The 19,873-nt window shown below is 37.0% G+C and overlaps 1 protein-coding gene, 1 long non-coding RNA gene and 1 pseudogene across 9 annotated transcripts in view; 1 reads left to right on the top strand and 2 right to left on the bottom strand.

The window, feature by feature from the left end:
- The window catches only part of LOC144312280 (uncharacterized), a 106,360-nt gene that overhangs the window by 39,559 nt on the left and 46,928 nt on the right, over positions 1-19,873 (top strand). The gene's annotated exons all lie outside the window — the stretch shown is intronic.
- Positions 1-19,873, bottom strand: part of CCAR1 (cell division cycle and apoptosis regulator 1) — a 61,723-nt gene that overhangs the window by 26,376 nt on the left and 15,474 nt on the right. For 5 of the 7 annotated variants that reach the window (XM_077894766.1, XM_077894768.1, XM_077894763.1 and 2 more), the window contains exons 3-12: positions 16,095-16,267; positions 15,424-15,468; positions 11,297-11,329; positions 7,526-7,719; positions 6,538-6,652; positions 6,226-6,418; positions 4,160-4,289; positions 3,756-3,917; positions 729-954; positions 143-256 (exon numbers count right to left, since the gene is read on the bottom strand). In XM_077894766.1, coding sequence (XP_077750892.1) covers positions 143-256; positions 729-954; positions 3,756-3,917; positions 4,160-4,289; positions 6,226-6,418; positions 6,538-6,652; positions 7,526-7,719; positions 11,297-11,329; positions 15,424-15,468; positions 16,095-16,267 — 1,385 coding nt within the window. The remainder of the gene's footprint in view (positions 1-142; positions 257-728; positions 955-3,755; positions 3,918-4,159; positions 4,290-6,225; positions 6,419-6,537; positions 6,653-7,525; positions 7,720-11,296; positions 11,330-15,423; positions 15,469-16,094; positions 16,268-19,873) is intronic. The other 2 variants (XM_077894769.1, XM_077894770.1) reach the window with 2 other exon arrangements.
- Positions 14,102-14,227, bottom strand: LOC144313116 (U4 spliceosomal RNA; annotated as a pseudogene).

The following is a 19,873-nucleotide window of genomic DNA, read 5'->3' as shown; positions in this document are numbered from 1 at the left end:
TAAATTCTGAGTGCCTTAACAGTAGAAAAATTAGTTATTAATTAGTAAGTTAAAATGTATTTTTAATTTTACACACACACACACACACACAACTAAGCAAAGCAAATATACGCCTGAAGTTAAAATAAACGTTTCACTTTACCTTAACAAGTCTAGCAGGATGTTGAAATCCATCTCGAAGTTCTTGTGGGTCTTCAGCAAGAGCACATGACTTATGATACAAATCTTCCATACTAGGACTAGCCATCAGCATTACCTATTATAGTCAAATAATTCAATCCTGTCAAAAGTCTAAAGTAATGTAAAAAAATGAGAAGCACTACTAATTATCCTTACATATTAGATATCCAAAATTTTTTTATAAAAATGGAAAGTAAAACGCTACAGCAGAAATGGTATTAGATACTTCATATTAATGATAAAAGTTTTGTCAAGAAATGTTTCTTGATCAATGCTCTATAATAGCCAAAAACGATCCAACCATAAGCAATATACTGAATGTTACCCTGAAGACTAACATATATAAGGTATTCACCAACATCACATTTTATCTGAAGGTACCAGAAGTCACAGAACAGTCCAAAAAGCTCAGTAAAATCAACTTCATCTTCATGTTTTGAGTTTCAAAATGTTAAAGCAATAACCATAAATTTTACAGCTTAAGAGGCAAGACACGCTCTATGAGTAACTGCTCAGAAATTTTAGCTGTATTATCACAGAATACAAACCTTTGCACTGTATAAATGGTCAGCATCTGGTGGATCAAGAATGGCCATATTTTTTTCTAAGGACTCTACTTCTCTGTGCATTACATAGAAATTGCAGTAATTTCCCAGCTGAAATGGTCTTGACAAAGGGAAAGCATCCACCCATGTAAACTGAGCATCAAAAAAGTCACTAGGTATATATAAATTCTGATAACGGCGCCTTAGTTCCATCATGTCACAACTAGGACTGAAAAACAGACATAAGTAGTGAATAAATAGCCTTAATATCAAAGATTATACAAACATTCACTCCATTCTGCATCGAAATATATAATCTGACATGGTTAAAAGCCAGCTGAAAATGGTCAGAGTCAATTATTAATGAGCTACAGATTTGCAAAGAGCCATAGGAAACCTTATTTTCACAAATTGTCTAGTTACAGCTTTAAATAAATAACTGGTACCTAAGTGTTACCTTCATTTCTTTCCTCTTTGTGTGTAGCTTAAAATTCATTAGAGACCTGCTGAAATAACTTCAATACCAGCTCCAGAGAAGATAGGAACAAAAAGCAGTTCTACCTCAGTTGAAACTATGCATTTTTTTTAGAAAATTATAATTCATACAGAATGGATAAAAATAAGGGACAAGAATGGTACCAAATGATGAGTATCCTCAATCAGGTTAATACAATGTGGAAAAAAAAAACTTTATTTTATAGTAATATCCTAGATCAAATATATTCAAAATTAAGTGCAAAAATCCACATGAAAGCTAAATCCAAATGTATTTTGGATTATCTAGCACCCCTCTACTTCTATCTCTCTGTTAATGAAGAAGATCCAGACCTGATTGTTTATTATGTAAAGAGGGTAAGTTTCATGCCTTTTAAATCTGGCATACTGATTTTTTTTTTTTATAATTTTTATTTATTTATGATAGTCACAGAGAGAGAGAGAGAGAGGCAGAGACACAGGCAGAGGGAGAAGCAGGTTCCATGCACCAGGAGCCCGATGTGGGATTCGATCCTGGGTCTCCAGGATCGTGCCCTAGGCCAAAGGCAGGCGCCAAACCGCTGCGCTACCTAGGGATCCCTGATTTTTTTTTAAAGGATGATTTCCTTTTTGCTAAGAAGCAGGGCTTTTAAAGGAAAGGAACTCAAAGGTAAATCAATCTGGTAAAAGAACAAAGGATTTCTATTAAAAGTATAACAAAAAGGGGAAAACAATTTGTAAGATGAAAAGATAAATACATTATCTTTTTTATTACCTTCTTTCTTCAATTGTGTTTTTTTTAAAGACAAGGGTATAAAATATGACTTAATATATTTGTAGGGGTATCTTTTTATTTGAAGGCTAAAAATAACAAATGTATAACAATAAACTTGTTAGGTACATTTGTAATAAGGTAAGATTCTGCTGTTAAAAAAAAGAAAATGTGTAAAGTAGGTATTAGAGGTTTGTGTTTTTTAAGTGTTGCAAACAAAGTGTAACAGTTTCTTAGTTTTCCATCATTAGTTGTGTTTTACCAGTATTTCCATCATTAGTTGTGTTTTACCAGTATTAAAACTACAATAAAACAATGTACAAATGAGTCATTTCTTGGCATACAGTCTTTTTTAACCACATTACGATAAAACAATCTTGATTTCCACAACTATCAATGAGAAAAGGTATTGATATTTTAAAATGATTTTTTTTGTAATGGGTTGATTTGATATTCTAGGAATTTATTTTGAAGTGATGAAATGAAACTGAAGGTCTAATTTGGAAGAAGATAGATAACTATTGAATTTATATCCTATCCATGACAATTCTCCCCAAAAGTAGCATTCCATACTGGAACAGTCTAGAGCAAAGATGCTCTCTCTATTCAATATGTTTGGGACTAGAGAAGTGTTTTTGGCTCTAATAAGTTACTCTGATATATGTAGCCTAAATATTTTAAAAATACAAGTAAACAGGAATAACAAGAAAAATATAAATTTGACCACACGACTAAATGACCATTAACTGTAACAATTAAGCAAAGTTACTAAGCAAGATTTTTTTTGGGCACTGAGTAGCTTAAGTAAATTACAGTGTTTTACCCAACTTACAAATGAATACACAGAAATTTAAATTTTTGATAGGTCAGTATTTTGAGTATTAATTACACTATTCTTTGTTGAAACACACTAATATTTCCTCAGGAGACTGAAGTGCATATAGTTATTTGTTCCCATGCTAAAGACCTTCAAACACTGCTTTTAATGATTCTTTTTTTTTTTTTAATGATTCATTTTTATTTTACTATTTGTTTTCTCTATTAATTTATCTCTTCACAACTGCCACTCCCAGGGCCTTTAAATAATTCTTCCTTTCCCTTAAGACTAAATTAGTCATTTTATCAATTTGCCATTTTATGAATTACAACTTTGAAGTTATTACCTGGCCATGACATCTCACCACCACCGTTAATTATGGAGTATCTACAACTGCTAAGAATGGATAAAGTGCTCTCTATATATGAATTCAATTTAACCTTAATAATTCACCTAGTTGATAAAATTCCGATTTTACAGGTTAAAGTAAGAAACTCTTAATAACTTGTCCATTACCTCTGACTCCAAAGGCTGAAAAATGTATTTACGCACATGTATTTATGTTCTATGTCTGTGACAGCATATGTAGGTCTATGTTGCTATCATGGTACAGTGTCACAACTAACTTTAAATAATTGGTCCATTTCATCATACACAATGGACTACCCATGGATTTAATAAAGTTATCAATAAATCTGGACCTTAAATGACTAACTTTAAGAAACAAATTAAAACAAGTTCATTACAGAGCAGCTGTCTTTTTTAATAGCTGTTATCTTTAATGAATATATGAAAATAATACACCCTTGCAAAAGACTCAATTCCTACTTCAAACTGCATTTCTGCCCTATGTAAACTAAAGATCACGAATGAAAGTTCTAAGAAAAATATCTCCATATATCCTACTAAATTAGACAAAATTACAGAGTTGGAAACTCAATAAAAACAATGAGGGAAAAGAACTTACCAATCTAAGGAAAATTTTGAAAACTGAACTGTGTAACGTGGAACAACACGTCGAACTCTCCGAGGTGATCGTTCTCTCTCTCTTCGAGGAGATCTCTCCCGGGAACGCTTTCTTTGAGGAGATCTTTCTCTGGATCTACGTCTTTCTCTCTCCCTTTCACGACTTAAAACAAAATTTTCTAAAATTACTAATATTGCCAGCATTACTGAAGAGTTATTTGATAAAATAAATATAATAGATAATATAAGCAAGATTCTCTAATATAGTTTAACAACTTCTAAAAATAGTACAATATGTGATACACAAACTCCCCCCATAACCATTTTGAAACATACAATTTGTGGCATTAAGTGCATTCACAATGTGCAACCATCACCACCATCAAAAGTATACTTTAAAAATACCTTCGGTCATCTTTTCTGTTAGGCACCTGATCCCCTCTATCATTCCTTCCTGAAAATCTGGATGGTGGATCTAATCTTCGTGCTGGTTGTGGCTGTGAAACTATACGGACAGGAGGCTGCAATAAACCAGCTTTAAAAGATAGAGAAAAAAATATTTTAGCTCAACTAAAAACATTACCTAGTTGAGTTTTACAACTAGAAAACTAGCTAGTATCTTAAGCTTTGTGGCCAGGTAGCAGACATCACTTGTATATTTGTATTTATTTTTTACAATCATTGAAAAATGCAAAAGCCATTTGGAGCTCAGGCGTCATGTAAACCAGCCATGGACCAAATCAAAGGGCTATAGTTTGAAATCCTTGATCCATAAACAATAAACCAAAGATTGCTGTACAATGAGGTATTCACAGGCTGCCAAACTATCATCCAAAGATTACCTATACATAAAGAATTCCTTATAATGGAGAGATCTCTACTCTGACCTAGTAATCACATTTAGCATCAATTAATGGAAGAAGTTGACATATACCTCCTAGTATCATGCAATAAAATTACAAAACATCACCTATAATGTGTTCTACCCAAAGCCTTTTTTTTTTTTTTTTTTTTTAAGAGAGAGTGCACAAGTGAGTTATGGGTAGGGACAGAAGGTGAGGAGAAGAAAATCTTAAGCAGGTTCCTGAAGATACACGCCCCAGAGAAATCCAGGCACATTGCCCCTAAACAAATACGCAAGGACATTTATTGCTGCATCTTCTGAAACCAAAAAACTAGAAACAATCCTAATGTTTACCAGAGAACAGAACTGTAAATAAACTGTACAATATTCATACATATATTATCTATTAATGAAAATGAAGAATGAGCCAGATAGAAAAAATAGTATGAAAAACTTTTAGAACATAATGTTGAAAAAATTAAGTCCTACACAACTGTTTATATAAATGGAATCACACTATGTAAAATTCAAAGAGAGACAAATCTAAACTGTATTATGAGGATGCATATTTAGAGAGTAAAGCTATTATAAAAGTAAACTAGCAAAACTGTATTTTTTTACCCAAGTATTGATTAGATAGGTGTTTAGTAACTCATTACACTGTAATCTTTTTAATAATTTTGTTTTAAGTATGCAATTATTTTAATATAAGAGAAAATGCCACAAGTTAACATTTTTAAAAGTACTAATTAGGGGTGCCTGGGTGGCTCAGCCAGTTAAACATCTGACGCTTGATCTCAGCTCAGGTCAAGATCTCATAGTCATGACCCCCTCCATAGGGCTACACATTCAGTGGAGTCTGCTTGAGGTTCTTCCTCTCCTCTCCCTTTCCCTCTACCCTTCTCCCTATTCCTGTGCTAAGATAGATAAATCTTAAAACAAAAACTAGAAACAACTAATTAAGAATGCTGCTGTTAAGCCAAGGCTATCCTGTTAATGTTATTTCAATAAAAGTGTCCATAGTTTCAAATAATTTGCAAAGGAAAATGTAAAATACAGTTCATTTATGTCGTGCACTATAATTCCACAAATAATTTAAAGTTCTATTACCAGACAATATATATGTGAAATACCTGAGGTGGCCCAGTCGGTTATGTGAGCAACTCTATTATAGACTTTTGCTCAGGTCATGATCTCAGGATCCTGAAATCAAGCCCCAGCCAAATTGGGCTCACTGCTCAGTGGGATGTCTGTTGAAGATACTCTCTCCCCCTCTCTGCCACTCCCCCCACCCTCAAATTAAAAAATAAATAAATGAATAAAATGTTATATTTATATGACATTTTCTTCCATTACAGGTAAGATACCTAAAAGGACTTGGGATTAACAGTTCTGATTTTTAAGTTCACAAAGAGCATGTCTTTATAGAAGAGCAATAATATAAAAATACTTCCAAATAGCTACAGAAGTAAAAGTGGTATACACAAGATAGTTAAACTTCCTTTCAAGTATTCTGGAAATCCCTGCCCTTTATAATTAAAAGCATATTCTCCTTATTTTTAATAACTACACAGCTATAAAAGTTATGTGTTAATCTGGAACAGGAAAGACACATTGTAAGTAATACCTTTTTGCTGTGGCTGCTGTAATAAAGGCTGCGGCTGAGTCTGCAATAATGGTGTAATAGAAGCTGCTGAGATCTGGGCCTGCAGCAGGGACTGGGGCTGGGGCTGAGCTTGAACACCAAATGTTGTCTGTGGAGCAATTGGCTGAAGTACAGCAGGAGGAGTCTTCAGTAAGGGTTGAGTTTGGGATTGATTCTTAACAAAAAACAAAAACCAACCAAACAAAAATAAAATTAAATAGGAAGAAAACACTTTGAAAATTAGAGGACTGAATCACCACATTTCTATAACACCTAACTCAGTATTTTATATACCTGATTTGGTAGCGTTTGAATTCTTTGTGCATTCCATTTAAAAGGCATATTGGGATTATATGTAGCTTCAACCAATACTCTGTCACCCACTTGAGGGGTTTTCCCTTTGACAGCACTGGAAAAAAAGTTAAGTTAAATATACATATAATTAAGAGATTACTCAAAAAAAAAAAAAAACCCACTTATATTTGTATTTTATCTAATGTAAACTATCTGAAAAGGAAATCTAAAAAGCCCCTTTAAAAAGTAGATATACCTCCTAGACTTCTTTAAAACTCACGTTTCACCCTCTCTAAAAAGTACAGGGTTTGAAGTGGAAGAAATAACTTTGCACCCCATATTCTACCAATATTGTGTCCGTCCTTCTTCAGTACTTTCTAACTTTAATAATCCAAGTGTAAGATTGATTTCCTTTGGGCTGTGGAGTGATAGGAGAAATGAAGATGGAAAACAGGAGACCCATTTTTAGAAAAATCTCATAATAATTAAATTTCCCAAAATGAAGTACTTCTAAGGCAGTTCATTAGGAATATAGTTGAAACATCCAAGGAAAATCTTTTTATGCAACCACCATTACAGTAACAAAATACTATTCTGAATGTTTGTCATTAATCATTCAATCCTACTCATTATTTTTTCAAATAAAAATGCTTTTTTAGTATATAGTGTCGTTAGATATGTCAAACAGAAGATTAAATTTTAAAAGGCACAGAACTATTTCAATCTCTAATCTGTCTGCCCATAAAGAGTTGGAAAAATTAACTCACTCCTATGAAACATGTATAAAGAATTCACCATAATTACTTTATTCAGTAACCAGAAGATATCTTCACTCATATTCTCCATCAAAAAAGGTTAGATAGAAATTAATACTAGATGATTAAAACAAAAAATTATACCAAAAACACAATCCTATGCCACAATTAGGCCTCATCAATACATTTCATGCTAAATACAGGCAGCATTTGCCAACACCTAATTAAGTTACCTAAGCTGAAAGAACACATCTTCATCCACAAATCCAAACGTATCATGTAGTTTTGTAACTACGCCTGTAAAAACACGCTGTTTCTGAGGTTGGGTTTGTTGCTGACTGGATCTTGGTGTGGGATATGATACAGTTATCTGTGCTGCAGGCTGAGGAGTAGACAGGCTAAGGCTTGTAGGCAGTGCAACCGCTGGCTACAAAACAAAATCAAGATCAACTTAAGCTAGTGATTTGATAGACTCTAGAAATTAAAAAATGACTGCTCTAACTCAAAATGCTAAAAATAACTTTTTTTTTAAGATTTTATTTATTTATTCATGATAGTCACAGAGAGAGAGAGGGGCAGAGACACAGGCAGAGGGAGAAGCAGGCTCCATGCAGTGAGCCCGACGTGGGACTCGATCCTGGGTCTCCAGGATCGCGCCCTGGGCCAAAGGCAAGCTCTAAACCAGGGATCCCCAAAATACTAAAAATAACTTATTTGAAGTTAGGAAACACACACGTACACCTTGAAGATGAAAATCAAGTCTCAAAAAAGCTTTTCTTTCCTTTAAATCTACCTCAACATTAAGTTTCTTCAAATGTTTTCACATATTATTCTAGGAAAAGAATATATACCATAGTGAAATGAGTTTTAAAAATACTGCAGGGAGCATCTGAGTGCCTTCATCGGTTGAGTGTCCAACTCTTCGGATAAGGTCATGATCTCAGAGTCATGAGATCAAGCCCCAATTTGGCTCTGTGCTCAACAAGGAGTTTATTTGGGATTCTTTATTCCCTCTCCCTTTGCCCTTCCGCACTTAAGCACAAATACACATCCTCTCTCTAAAATAAATAATGCAGGGGCACCTGGGTGGTTCAGTGGTTGAACATTTGCCTTTGACTCAGGTCATGATCCCAAAATCCTGGGACTAATTCTCATATCAAGGTGCCTGCAGGGAGCCTGCTTCTTTCTCTGCTAATGTCCCTGCCCCTCTCTCTGTGTCTCTCATGACTGAATGAATAAATAAAATCTTTAAAAAACTTAAAAATAAAATAAAAGTGCATATTGGGTGGCCTGGGTGGCTCAGGCAGTTAAGCATCCGAACTTCATTTCTCAGGGTTGTGAGATCGAGACCGTCATCAGACTCATGTGCTGCACATGGAGTCTGCTTACGATTCTCTCTCCTTGGGCAGCCCGGTGGCACAGCAGTTTAGCACCACCTGCAGCCTGGGGTGTGATCCTGGGGACCCGGGATCGAGTCCCACGCCGGGCTCCCTAAATGGAGCCTGCTTCTCCCTCTGCCTGTGTCTCTGCCTCTCTCTCTCTCATGAATAAATAAATAAAATATTAAAAACAAGAACAAAAACAAAAAACTATTCTCTCTCCTTCCTCCTGTGCTGCCCCCCCAAAATACTGCATATATTAGAGGTGCCTGGCTGGCTCACTCTTGGTCTTGGGGTTGTGGGTTTGAGCCCAAGATGGGAGTAGAGATTACTTAGAAAAAAGGAAAAGCAAGTGAATTTTAATTTTAGTCCCCTCTTAGAAATTCAAAACAATAGTGGCATAATACTCAGGAAAGTTCTGTATATGTGAAGTAAGTCAGAGAAAGACAAATATGTATGATCTCACTTACATGTGAAATCTAAAAGACAAAAAATTCACAGAAACAGAAAACAGATTTGGTGACTGCCAGAGGCATGAAGGGAGAAAAAAATGGGTGAAGTTTGTCAAAAAGCACAAATTTCTAGATAAGTAAGTTCTATGGATGTTATATACAGCATGATGACTATAATAATACTGTATTGTGGTTTTTTTTTTTTTTTAGATTTTATGTATTCATGAGAGACACACAGAGAGAGGCAGAGTCATAGGCAGAGAGAGAGAAGCAGGCTCCATGCAGGGAGCCCAATATGGGACTCAAACCCAGGACTCCAGGATCATGCCCTAGGCCAGAGGCAGGCGCTCAACCACACTGAATCACCCAGGCATCTCTGTGTTGTATATTTGAAAGCACTGACAAAATAGCTCTTAAAAGTTCTCATCAGGAAAAAAATCTATAACTATGCGAGATGACTCATGTTAACTAAACTTATTATGGTAATTCATTTCACATCATATATATATAAATCGAATTATGTTGTACAGCTTATATTAATATAGTCTTATGTATCAATTACTTTCTATAAAACTAAACGAATGAGAAAAATGTTACTTTCATTTATTTTCTGGCACAAACATAGCATATTACTGATGAAAACTTCTACACGTAAATAGTAATAAAACCATTAAAAAATAATCATCTGACTCTTCAAGACAAAACATGATGTTTTATGCTTGCCCAATAAATCAAGTCTCTTAATTTCTACAATTAAAAAAAAAAAAAAAAAAGCCAAATCCTAAATATAGTGAAAGGACTCAACATTTCTCAAACTAGGACCACACAATTATTTACTCATAAAATTTCTTTAACATCCTGACAATAATGACTTATGAGCACATACTAGGAAATGTTATTCTAAGAAAAGACTAATTTTTTTTTTGAAAAGACTAATTTTTATAGTTTTACTTAGTTTGGAAATCCTACTATTGGGAGATTAAGATTACAAGATCAGTGTCAGCTGATTTTGATTCCTTAACAAAACCAAAGTGAAGCTGACCTCTCAAGTGAAATTTTACAAAAATTAACACATTAAAGACTAAAATGGTATGAAAGGCTATAGACTACAAAACTTGTGTTCCTCAGCTACCTAAATTCTCTACCCATGGGACAATCACCAGTTATTATTACAAGTTCTGCTTCCTTTTTTATCATTTTCATAATATTTCAATTTAAGTCAGTAAACCATGGCTCTTTGGTCAAATCCAGCCCATAGCTTACAATTTTGTGATTTTTGTATAGTGTGAAATTAGTGATGGTTTTTCAAACTCTATTTATTTATTTTTAAAGATTATATTAGTTTATTTGAGAGAGTACAAGCAGGAGACTGGCAGGGGAAGAGGGATAAGCAGACTCCTTTCTGAGCAGGGAGTGTGACACGGGGCTCAATCCCAGGACCCTGAGATCATGACATAAGTGGATAGTAAGACTCATACCTGACTGAAGTCATCTAAGTGACCTGTTTTTTATACTTTAAAATAATTGTTATAAATAATAAAACTTGCAACAGAGACTCTAAGTAGTCCACAACCTAAAGGAACACTACACAGGGGCACCTGGGTGGCTGAATCGGTTAAGCCTCTGATTTGATTTTATCTCAGGTCATGGTCTCAGGGTCAGGGATCGAGCCCCATGTCAGGCTCTACACTTAGTGGAAGAATCTGTTTGTCCCTTTCTCTCTACTCTTCCCCCCCACATGCTCTCTCTCAAATAAATATATTTTTTTAAAAGTTCAAAAACATTTTAATGCTGCTAATGCTGGAAAAACTAAGCTAATAATGTAATACAACAGCTTCACCAACTAAGGTCAAGCTTAAAAGATATAACACCTAAAAAAAACTTTCCTAAAAATATCACCAATAATGAAAGTATAAATGCCAAAATCAGAATTAAGTTTAAAATAAGACCTCATATGTATTCAAACTAGATCACAACTGGATCTGCAATCAAAAACATTAAATACAAAAAAACAACATGCATTCCATCTTTAATTCCATGTATTGTTAAACTAATATGTGAACCAAACCAATATTCATCTTCAAACCCTGAAAGAAATACTTAACAGGAATAAAATTTTTTGGTCTATTCTTCATTCAGATATCCAAAAGGAATAATGTAATGCCAAACTAACCTGTGTTAAAAGAGTCTGCTGAGGTTGCTGTAACTGAAAATAGAATAAACAAACAAAAACAGGGAAGAAAAAGAAAAAGGTCAATCAAAATTGTTTCATAGATGCTCTCATTTAAAAAAATTCCTATTAAATGGGTACTTCATTTCTAATTAAGAAATATGGTGGAGGATTCCTGGATGCCTCAGGCAGTTAAGCATCTGCCTTTGGGTCATGTCATGATCCCGGGGTCCTGCAACCCAGCCCCGAGTCAGGTTCCCTGCTCAATGGGGAGTCTTCCTCTCCTTCTCCCTCTACCCCACACCCCCGCTGATCCTTTCTAACAACAACAAAAAAAAATCTTAAACAAAAAAAAAATATATATATCTATGGTAAAAGTAACAGAAGTGGGGTGCCTGGATGGCCCAGTGGTTGAGCGTCTGCCTTTGGTACAGGTCGTGATCCTAGGATTGAGTCCCACATCAGGCTCCCCATAGGGAGTCTGCTTCTCCTTCTACCTATGTTTCTGCCTCTCTGTGTCTCTCATGAATAAATAAACTTTTAAAAGAAATGATTAAAAAAAAAAGTAACAGAAATAATTATAGCCATTTCCTAGAAGTTTTTCTGATTGCAGACCTGATATATAACTAACTTGTTCAATGGGGCACCTGGCTGGCTCAAGTCAGTAGAGCATGTGACTACTATTTTCTGTGCTGTGAGTTTGGGCATAGAGATTATATAAAATATTTTTTAAAAACCAAAAAAACCAAACTCATCCAATAAAAAAATTGATGTTTTATCTTATTTCATAGGGATAACACACACACACACACACACACACACACACACACACACACACACAAAATCAACCAAGTCCCTAGATGGGAAAATTTCCAGTACTGACATATTAGTCACCATGCTGCAAATGATTATCATCAGTATGCTATTTGCATCAAAAATATCATTGGGGAGGGGCTCCTGGGTAGCTCAGTCTGTTGAAGTGTTTGCCTTCTGCTCAGGTCATGATCCCAGGTTCTGGGATCGAGCTGCGCATCAGGCTCCCTGCTCAGTTGGGAGTCGGCTTCACCCTCTCCTGGCCTATTCACTCAGTTATATGCTCTCTTACTCACTCTCACTCATGCTCTCTCAAATAAGTAAATAAAATCTTTTTTTTTTTTTTTTTTTTTTTTTTTTTACAGATTTTATTTATTTATTCATGAGAGGCACACAGACAGAGGCAGAGACATAGGCAGAGGGAGAAGTGAGCTCCTTGCAGGGAGCTCAATATGGGTCTCGATCCCAGAACTTTGGGATCACGCCCTGAGCTGAAGGCAGACACCCAACTGCTGAGCCATCCAGGCATCCCAATAAATAAAATCTTAAAAAAAAAAAAAAAAAATCATTGGCTCTATAAATGATATATCCAATTATGTGGTTAGCACCAAAATATATAAAGAACACACAAAATCTTATATCAAAAAACAAACCAATTAAAAAAAGGGCCGGGGGCAGCCTGGGTGGCTCAGCAGTTTAGTGCCACCTTTGGCCCAGGGTGTTAACTTGGAGTACTGGGATAGAGTTCCGCATTGGGCTCCCTGCATGGAGCCTGCTTCTACCTCTCTTGTGTCTCTGCTTCTTTTTCTCTCTGCTTCTCATGAATAAATAAATATTTTTTAAAAATTAAAAATTAAAAACTTAAAAACGGGCCAGGGGGCGGGGACCTGGGTGGCTCAGTGGTTGAGCGGCTGTCTTTGGCTCAGGTCATGATCCCAGGATTCTGGGATCGAGCTCCACATCAGGCTCCGTGCTTCTCTCTCCCTCTGCCTCTTCACTCACTTATGTACTCTCTCTCAAATAAATACAAAAATAATAAAATTAAAATAAAAGTAAAAAAAATCATTGGCTCTATAAATGATACTCAATAAAAGGTTAAAACCCAAATTATAAAGAAAATATATAAAATCTTACATCAAAAGCCTCTCTCTGTGTATCTCTCATGAATAAATAAAAATCTTAAAAAACAAAAACAAAAAAAAGGCCAGAGGAACTGAATAGACACTGTTCCTAAAAAGACATACAGATGGGAAAAGAGAAACATGAAAAGATGCTCAACATCATGCATCACCAACAAAATGCAAATCAAAACCACAATGAAGCACCATCTCACACCTGTCAGAATAGCTAAAATCAAAAACACAAGTAACAAGTGTTGGTACGAATGTGGAGAAAAAGGAAACTTCATGTACTTTTGGTGGAATGTAAATTGGTACAGCCACTGTGGAAAATAGTATGGAGGTTCCTCATAGAATCAAAAATAGAAATACCATATAACCCAATTAATACCACCACCATTGGAATATATGGACCCCTATGTTTACTGCAGCATTATTTACAATAGCCAAAACATGGAAGCAACCTAACTGTCCATCAGTAGACAAGTAGATAAGGAAAACCTAGTGCATACACACACACATACACACACACACTCTGGGAGATTACAATATTACACAGCTATAAAAAGGATCAGATTGTGCTATTTGAGACAATAGAGATGGACCTAGAAGGTATTATGCTAAGTGAAATAAGACTGAGAAAGACAAATGCCATATGATTCCACTCATAAGTAGAATCTTAAGAGAAACAAAATGGATGCCTAGGTGGCTCGGTTGGTTGAGCATTGGCCTTTGGCTCACATCAGATCTTGGGGTCCTAGGATCCAGCCCTGAGTCAGACTCCCCACTCAGCAGGGAATCTGCATAATCCTCTTTCTCTGAATCCCCAATAAATAAATAAATAAAATCTTAAACACACACACACACACACACACACACACACAGTAAAAAATAAAGATTCACAGAGCACCTGGCTGGGTCAGTCAGTAGAAAAGTTTTCAATTAGCAATAAGCGCACCTTGGAAAAACCTCATTGGCTACGATACTGCCACTGCGCAAAGCTGGGTCAGTCAGTAGAGCATGTGACTCTTGTCAGTGTTGGGAGTTTAAGCCCCACACTGGACGGAGAACTTACATTTAAAAAACTTAAAGATTAAAAAAATAAAAATAGGGTGCTTGAGGTGACTCAGTCAAGAGTCGATTCTTGATTTTGGCTCAGGTTATGATCTCAGGGTCCTGAGAATGAGCCCCGCCTCGGGGCCTCAGGCTCCAAGGCAGATGTGAAGCCTGCTTAAGAGTCTCTCTCTCTCCCTCTCCCCACCCCTGCACACTGTCTTTCTAAAAAATAAAATAAAATAAAGGCTCAAAGCCAATGACCTAGAGTTAAAGCTTCAAATGGGAAAAAGGATCTTATAATTTTCACAGGTGATCTAGTACAGCATAGTAGAGCTATATGTTCCAGACAGAACTGGGCTGTATTCACTGTATTCAGTAATAAAGAAATTCTTTCTAGGTTATCCTCTGCATGCTTTCTTAGAAACACGTAACGGGGCACCTAGGCAGCTCAGTATGTTAAGAGTCTGCTTTTGGGGGATCCCTGGGTGGCTCAGCGGTTTGGCGCCTGCCTTTGGACCAGGGTGTGATCCTGGAGTCCCGGGATCAAGACCCACATCAGGCTCCATGCATGGAGCCTGCTTCTCCCTCTGCCTGTGTCTCTGCCTCTCTCTCTCTCTCTGTGTCTCTCATGAATAAATAAATAAAATATTAAAAAAAAAAAGTCTGCTTTTGGCTCTGGTTGTGATACCGGGGGCCTAGAATCGAGCCTCACATGTGGCTCCCTGCTCAGCGGGGAATCAGGAGGGAAGTCTGCTTCTCCTTCTCTCTGTTCCTCCTCTCCGCTTATGCTTGAGCAAGTGCACATCTGCTTCTCCTTCTCTCTGTTCCTCCTCTCTGCTTATGCTTGAGCAAGTGCACATCTCTCTTACTCTCTCTCAAATAAATGAATGAATCTTTAAAAACAGAAACAAACAAACATGTGACAAAGACTGACTGCTACTTGATGATTTGGGGTTTTAGGACCTCTCTTCTACCTTCCTTTTACTTGGAGACCTTCCTTTTTGCCTACCTCATTTAGCCCACCTCCAAATAATTCAAATCATACATTACTATACCTGACAGGAGATGAAATCTATATATATTGAATCTGGGACAAATGATTTTCTTTAAATCACTTTTTAAATATAGAATATATAAACTAACCTGTTGTTGCACACTATACAAGGCCTGCTGAGGTTGTGAATATTGCTGGAAAAAAAAGATTTTTCAAAGAAAAGTATGGATGTCAGTTTTATTCATTTTCAAGAAGTGATATATATACATACAAAAACATAAAAGTCACACTTAACAAAGAACTTTTCTGGAACTAAACTTCACCAAAAATAAGCAAAAGAGTGATTTCTTACACTCTGGGATTCATGAAGAACTGAATTTTGTTCAAATAATTTAAGGTGTAAGAACTGCCTGTTTTAAGAATTTAAGAATTTTGACCATGCAATTGCACTGTTCTATATGTCTTAGGCATATATAGTTCCTATTACCTATAAAACAATAAGCATAATAAAAATACACAATTATTGTGGCACCTGGATGGTACAGTCAGTTAAGCGTCTGACTCTTGGTTTCAGCTAAGGTCATGATCTCGGGGTCCTGGGATCCAGCCCCACCTCAGGCATTGTGCTCAGCACGCAGTATACTTCAGGTTGATTCTCCCTCCCTCTGCCTCTCATTCTGCTCATGCGAAAGCACGTGCACTCTCCCTCCCTCTAATAAAGAAATCTTAAAAAGAAACCCTAAAATTATTAATTCTTAAAAATTATCTAGCTACTCAGGACAGTTTAATATACACATCTTGAAACACAATAAAGACTCACCTGTTGCAATGCAGCTGCAGCAGCTGCAGCCTGTTGCTGCAAGGCTGCAGTCTGAGTTAACTGATAGTTTGCTGGAGTTTGTGTGGTCAGGCCTGCTGCTGCTAATGCGGTTTGCTGTGTATAAATGGTAGGAGATGCTCCAAGGAGTGATGGCTGTTGGACACCCAATGCAGCTAAAATGAGATTAAAGAGAAAAAAAGCATTATTTGGATCCAGTCTAGGAATTTTCCATAAGTGCTTAGCTATAAATTATGTCCTGCCATTGTTTAGTAAAAACCTAAAGCAAAATTCCAGTAATGCTTATTAAATTTAACTGATTCATGTACCTCCCTAGATCCCAGTGGCTTTATTTTTTAAAGATTTTATTTATTTATTCATGAGAGACACAGAGAGAGGGAGAGGCAGAGAGACATAGGCAAAGGAAGAAGCAGGCTCCATGCAGGGAGCCTGATTCAGGACTCGATCCCAGGTCTGAGCCAAATGCAAATGCTCAACCGTTAAGCCACCCAGGTATCCCGATCCCAGTGGCTTTATACTAAATGTCATAACAGATACAGAAAAACACTATTTTATAAAATTAAACTACATAATGACCATAACCAACCTTACCTAGACCAAGAGCCTAAATTGCTCTCAAGAAGTATTTTTAGCAGGATCCCTGGGTGGCTCAGCAGTTTAGCGCCCGCCTATGGCCCAGGGCACAATTCTGGAGTCCCGGGATCAAGCCCCACATCAGGCTCCCTGCATGGAGCCTGCTTCTCCCTCTGCCTGTGTCTCTGCCTCTCTCTGTGTGTCTCTCATGAATGAATAAATAAAATCTTAAAAAAAAAAAGTATTTTTAGGAAAAAGCAGAAAATAAATGGTCTTATTTTAATAATCTGGGATCCCTGGGTAGAGCAACGGTTTGGCGCCTGCCTTTGGCCCAGGGCGCAATCCTGGAGACCAGGGATCAGGTCCCACGTTGGGCTCCCAGTGCATGGAGCCTGCTTCTCCCTCTGCCTGTGTCTCTGCCTCTCTCTCTCTCTCTGTGACTATCATGAATCAATAAAAATTAAAAAAAAAAAAAATCTAGAATTTACTGTTTTATCTTCAAGTAGATGAGAATCCTATATTGAAGACAGTGTTGCTGAAAGTGATCTACCCTAAAATCTTCCATTGGACAGAATTTTCATATACTTCTACTCTGCATTAAAAATTTCAAAACTGAGATGCCTCGGTGGCTGAGCCACACCTGGGTGGCTCAGCAGTTGAGCATCTGCCTTCAGTTTAGGGCATGATCCTGGGTACAGGGATCGAGTTCCGCACTGAACTCCCTAGGAGGAGCCTGCTTCTCCTTCTGCCTGTGTTTCTGCCTCTCTCTCTCTCTCTGTGTCTCTCATGAATAAATAAACAAATAATCTTACAATAAAAAAAAAATTTCAGGGCAGCCCAGGTGGTTCAGCGGGTTAGTGCCGCCTCTGGCCCAGGGCCTGATCCTGGAGACCTGGGATCAAGTCCCATGTCAGGCTCCCTTCATGGAGCCTGCTTCTCTCTCTGCCTGTGTTTCTGCCTCTCTGTGTCTCTCATGAATAAATAAATAAAATCTTGAAAAATATATATAGGGACGCCTGGGTGTCTTAGCAGTTGAGTGTCTGCCTTTCGCCCAGGGCGTGATCCTGGAGACCCGGGATCGAGTCCCACATCGGGCTTCCTGCATGGAGCCTGCTTCTTTCTCCCTCTGCCTGTGTCTCTGCCTCTCTCTGTGTGTTTCTCACAAATAAATAAATAAAATCTTAAAAAAAAAAAAAAAGAAAAAATATAAATATGAATAAAAATTTTTAAAACTTTAGGGGTAGCCTGGGTGACTCACTTGGTTAAGTGTCTGCCTTCGGCTCAGGTCAGGATCTCAGGGTCCTAGGATAGAGCCCCACATCAGGCTTTCTACTCAGTGGGGAGTCTGCTTCTCACTCCCTTGGAGCACTTTTCCTCTCTCTCTCTCTTTCTCCCCCTCTCAAATAAATAAAATCTTAATAAAAAAAAATGGGGGGGGACTCCTGGGTGGCTCAGCGGTTGAGCGTCTGCCTTTGGATTAGGACGTGATCCTAGGTCCAGGGATTGAGTCCCGCATCAGGCTTCCTGCATGGAGCCTACTTCTCCCTCTGTGTCTCTGCCTCTCTCTCAGTATCTCATGAATAAATAAATAAGATCTTTAAAAAAAAAATTTTTTTTAAACTTGGAAACAGACCAAATTTCAAAAAGTTTTGAATTTTAATGTACTATATATATGGGGCAATGAGACAAAATTAACCAGTGACTTTAAATTATAATTTCATTAAGCCAAATTGGGAAAGGATTCAGAATGACAGATTTAGGTATTTAATGCTTAATGTATGCTTAAACAGAATTGAAAAGCTTAAGAGAACATGAGAAAGATTTTGCTTGATGTTTTTATACAATTCGACCAAATGCAAAAAAGGAATCAACTAAAAACTGTGTGTAGCACTACCGTTCCCAAAACTGGATCTCTTAGAATTATGACTAGCTTCCCAAGACGTTAAAATAGGAAAACAAAACAAAAAAAGGTCCAAAGTTTAAAGCTAAGGAGAGAGGGGCGCCTGGCTGCATTTGCTGGTAGACCATGCAATTCCTGACCTCAAGGTCATGAGTTTAAGACCTATGGGCATACAGCTTACTTTAAAAGTTTAGGAAATAGCTAATTAAGTACATATTTTTACTGCAGTATTTCTCAGAATTTTTAATACGCCAACTAAGCATTCTAAATCTTAAAAGATTGCCATAAAGCAGTATTTACACATGAACACTCCCTTTTCCAAAACACCTGCTTCTATCTAAAAATAACCTGAAAAAATGCGGCTCTATAATTACTAGTTAACAACCTTATAGAAAGAATATTTTGTTTTACAAGAACAGAACACAGAATGAACTAATCAAAGCACCTAGTAATGAACTAATCAAAGCACCTAGTCTAGAATATCCCAGAAAATCTTTACAAGTGTGAGGTCTGGGACGCCTGGGTAGCTCAGGGCGTGATCCTGGAGTCCTGGGACGGAGTCCCACATTGGGTTCCCTGCAGAGAGTCTGCTTCTCCCTCTGCCTAGGTCTCTGCCTCTCTCTCGGTCTCTCACGAATAAATAAAATCTTAAAAAAAAAAAAGAAGTGTGAGGTTCATCATCAGTTGTTTAAAAGTTCAAACTAAAAAAATGAAATAAAATAAAAAGTTCAAACTAATTTTGCTTAAAGACAAAACAAACCAACAAACAGTTCAGTTCTTGTAAATTACAAATTACTGGGACGCCTGGGTTGCTCAGTGGTTGATCATCTGCCTTTGACACAGAGCATAATCCCAGAGTCCCAGGATCAAGTCCGAAGTTGGGCTCCTTGCATGGAGCCTGCTTCTCTCTCTGCCTCTGTCGTGAATAAATAAAATCTTTAAAAAAAAAAATTACAGGGGGATCCCTGGGTGGTTCAGCGGTTTGGCGCCTGCCTTCGGCCCAGGGCGTGATCCTGGAGTCCCGGGATCAAGTCCCACGTCAGGCTCCCTGCATGGGCCTGCTTCTCCCTCTGCCTGTGTCTCTGCCTCTCTCTCTCTCTCTCTCTCTGTCTCTCATGAATAAATAAATAAAATCTTTAAAAAAAATTACAAATTACTCTCTGCAAAAATACTGATTTTTTTCCTAAGTACTAATTTTTAAAAGTTAAAAAAGGAGAGAGGGAGAAAAGGAAAAGTCTAAGGTGGGCAAAAAATTTCTATATCTCCTAAGTCCTTACCACATTAATCT

The sequence above is a fragment of the Canis aureus genome, chromosome 4 (assembly GCF_053574225.1).
Source record: "Canis aureus isolate CA01 chromosome 4, VMU_Caureus_v.1.0, whole genome shotgun sequence".
Classification (NCBI taxonomy): domain Eukaryota; kingdom Metazoa; phylum Chordata; class Mammalia; order Carnivora; family Canidae; genus Canis; species Canis aureus.
The sequence above is the reverse complement of the archived record's forward strand: the minus strand, read 5'-3'. Positions and strand labels throughout refer to the sequence as shown.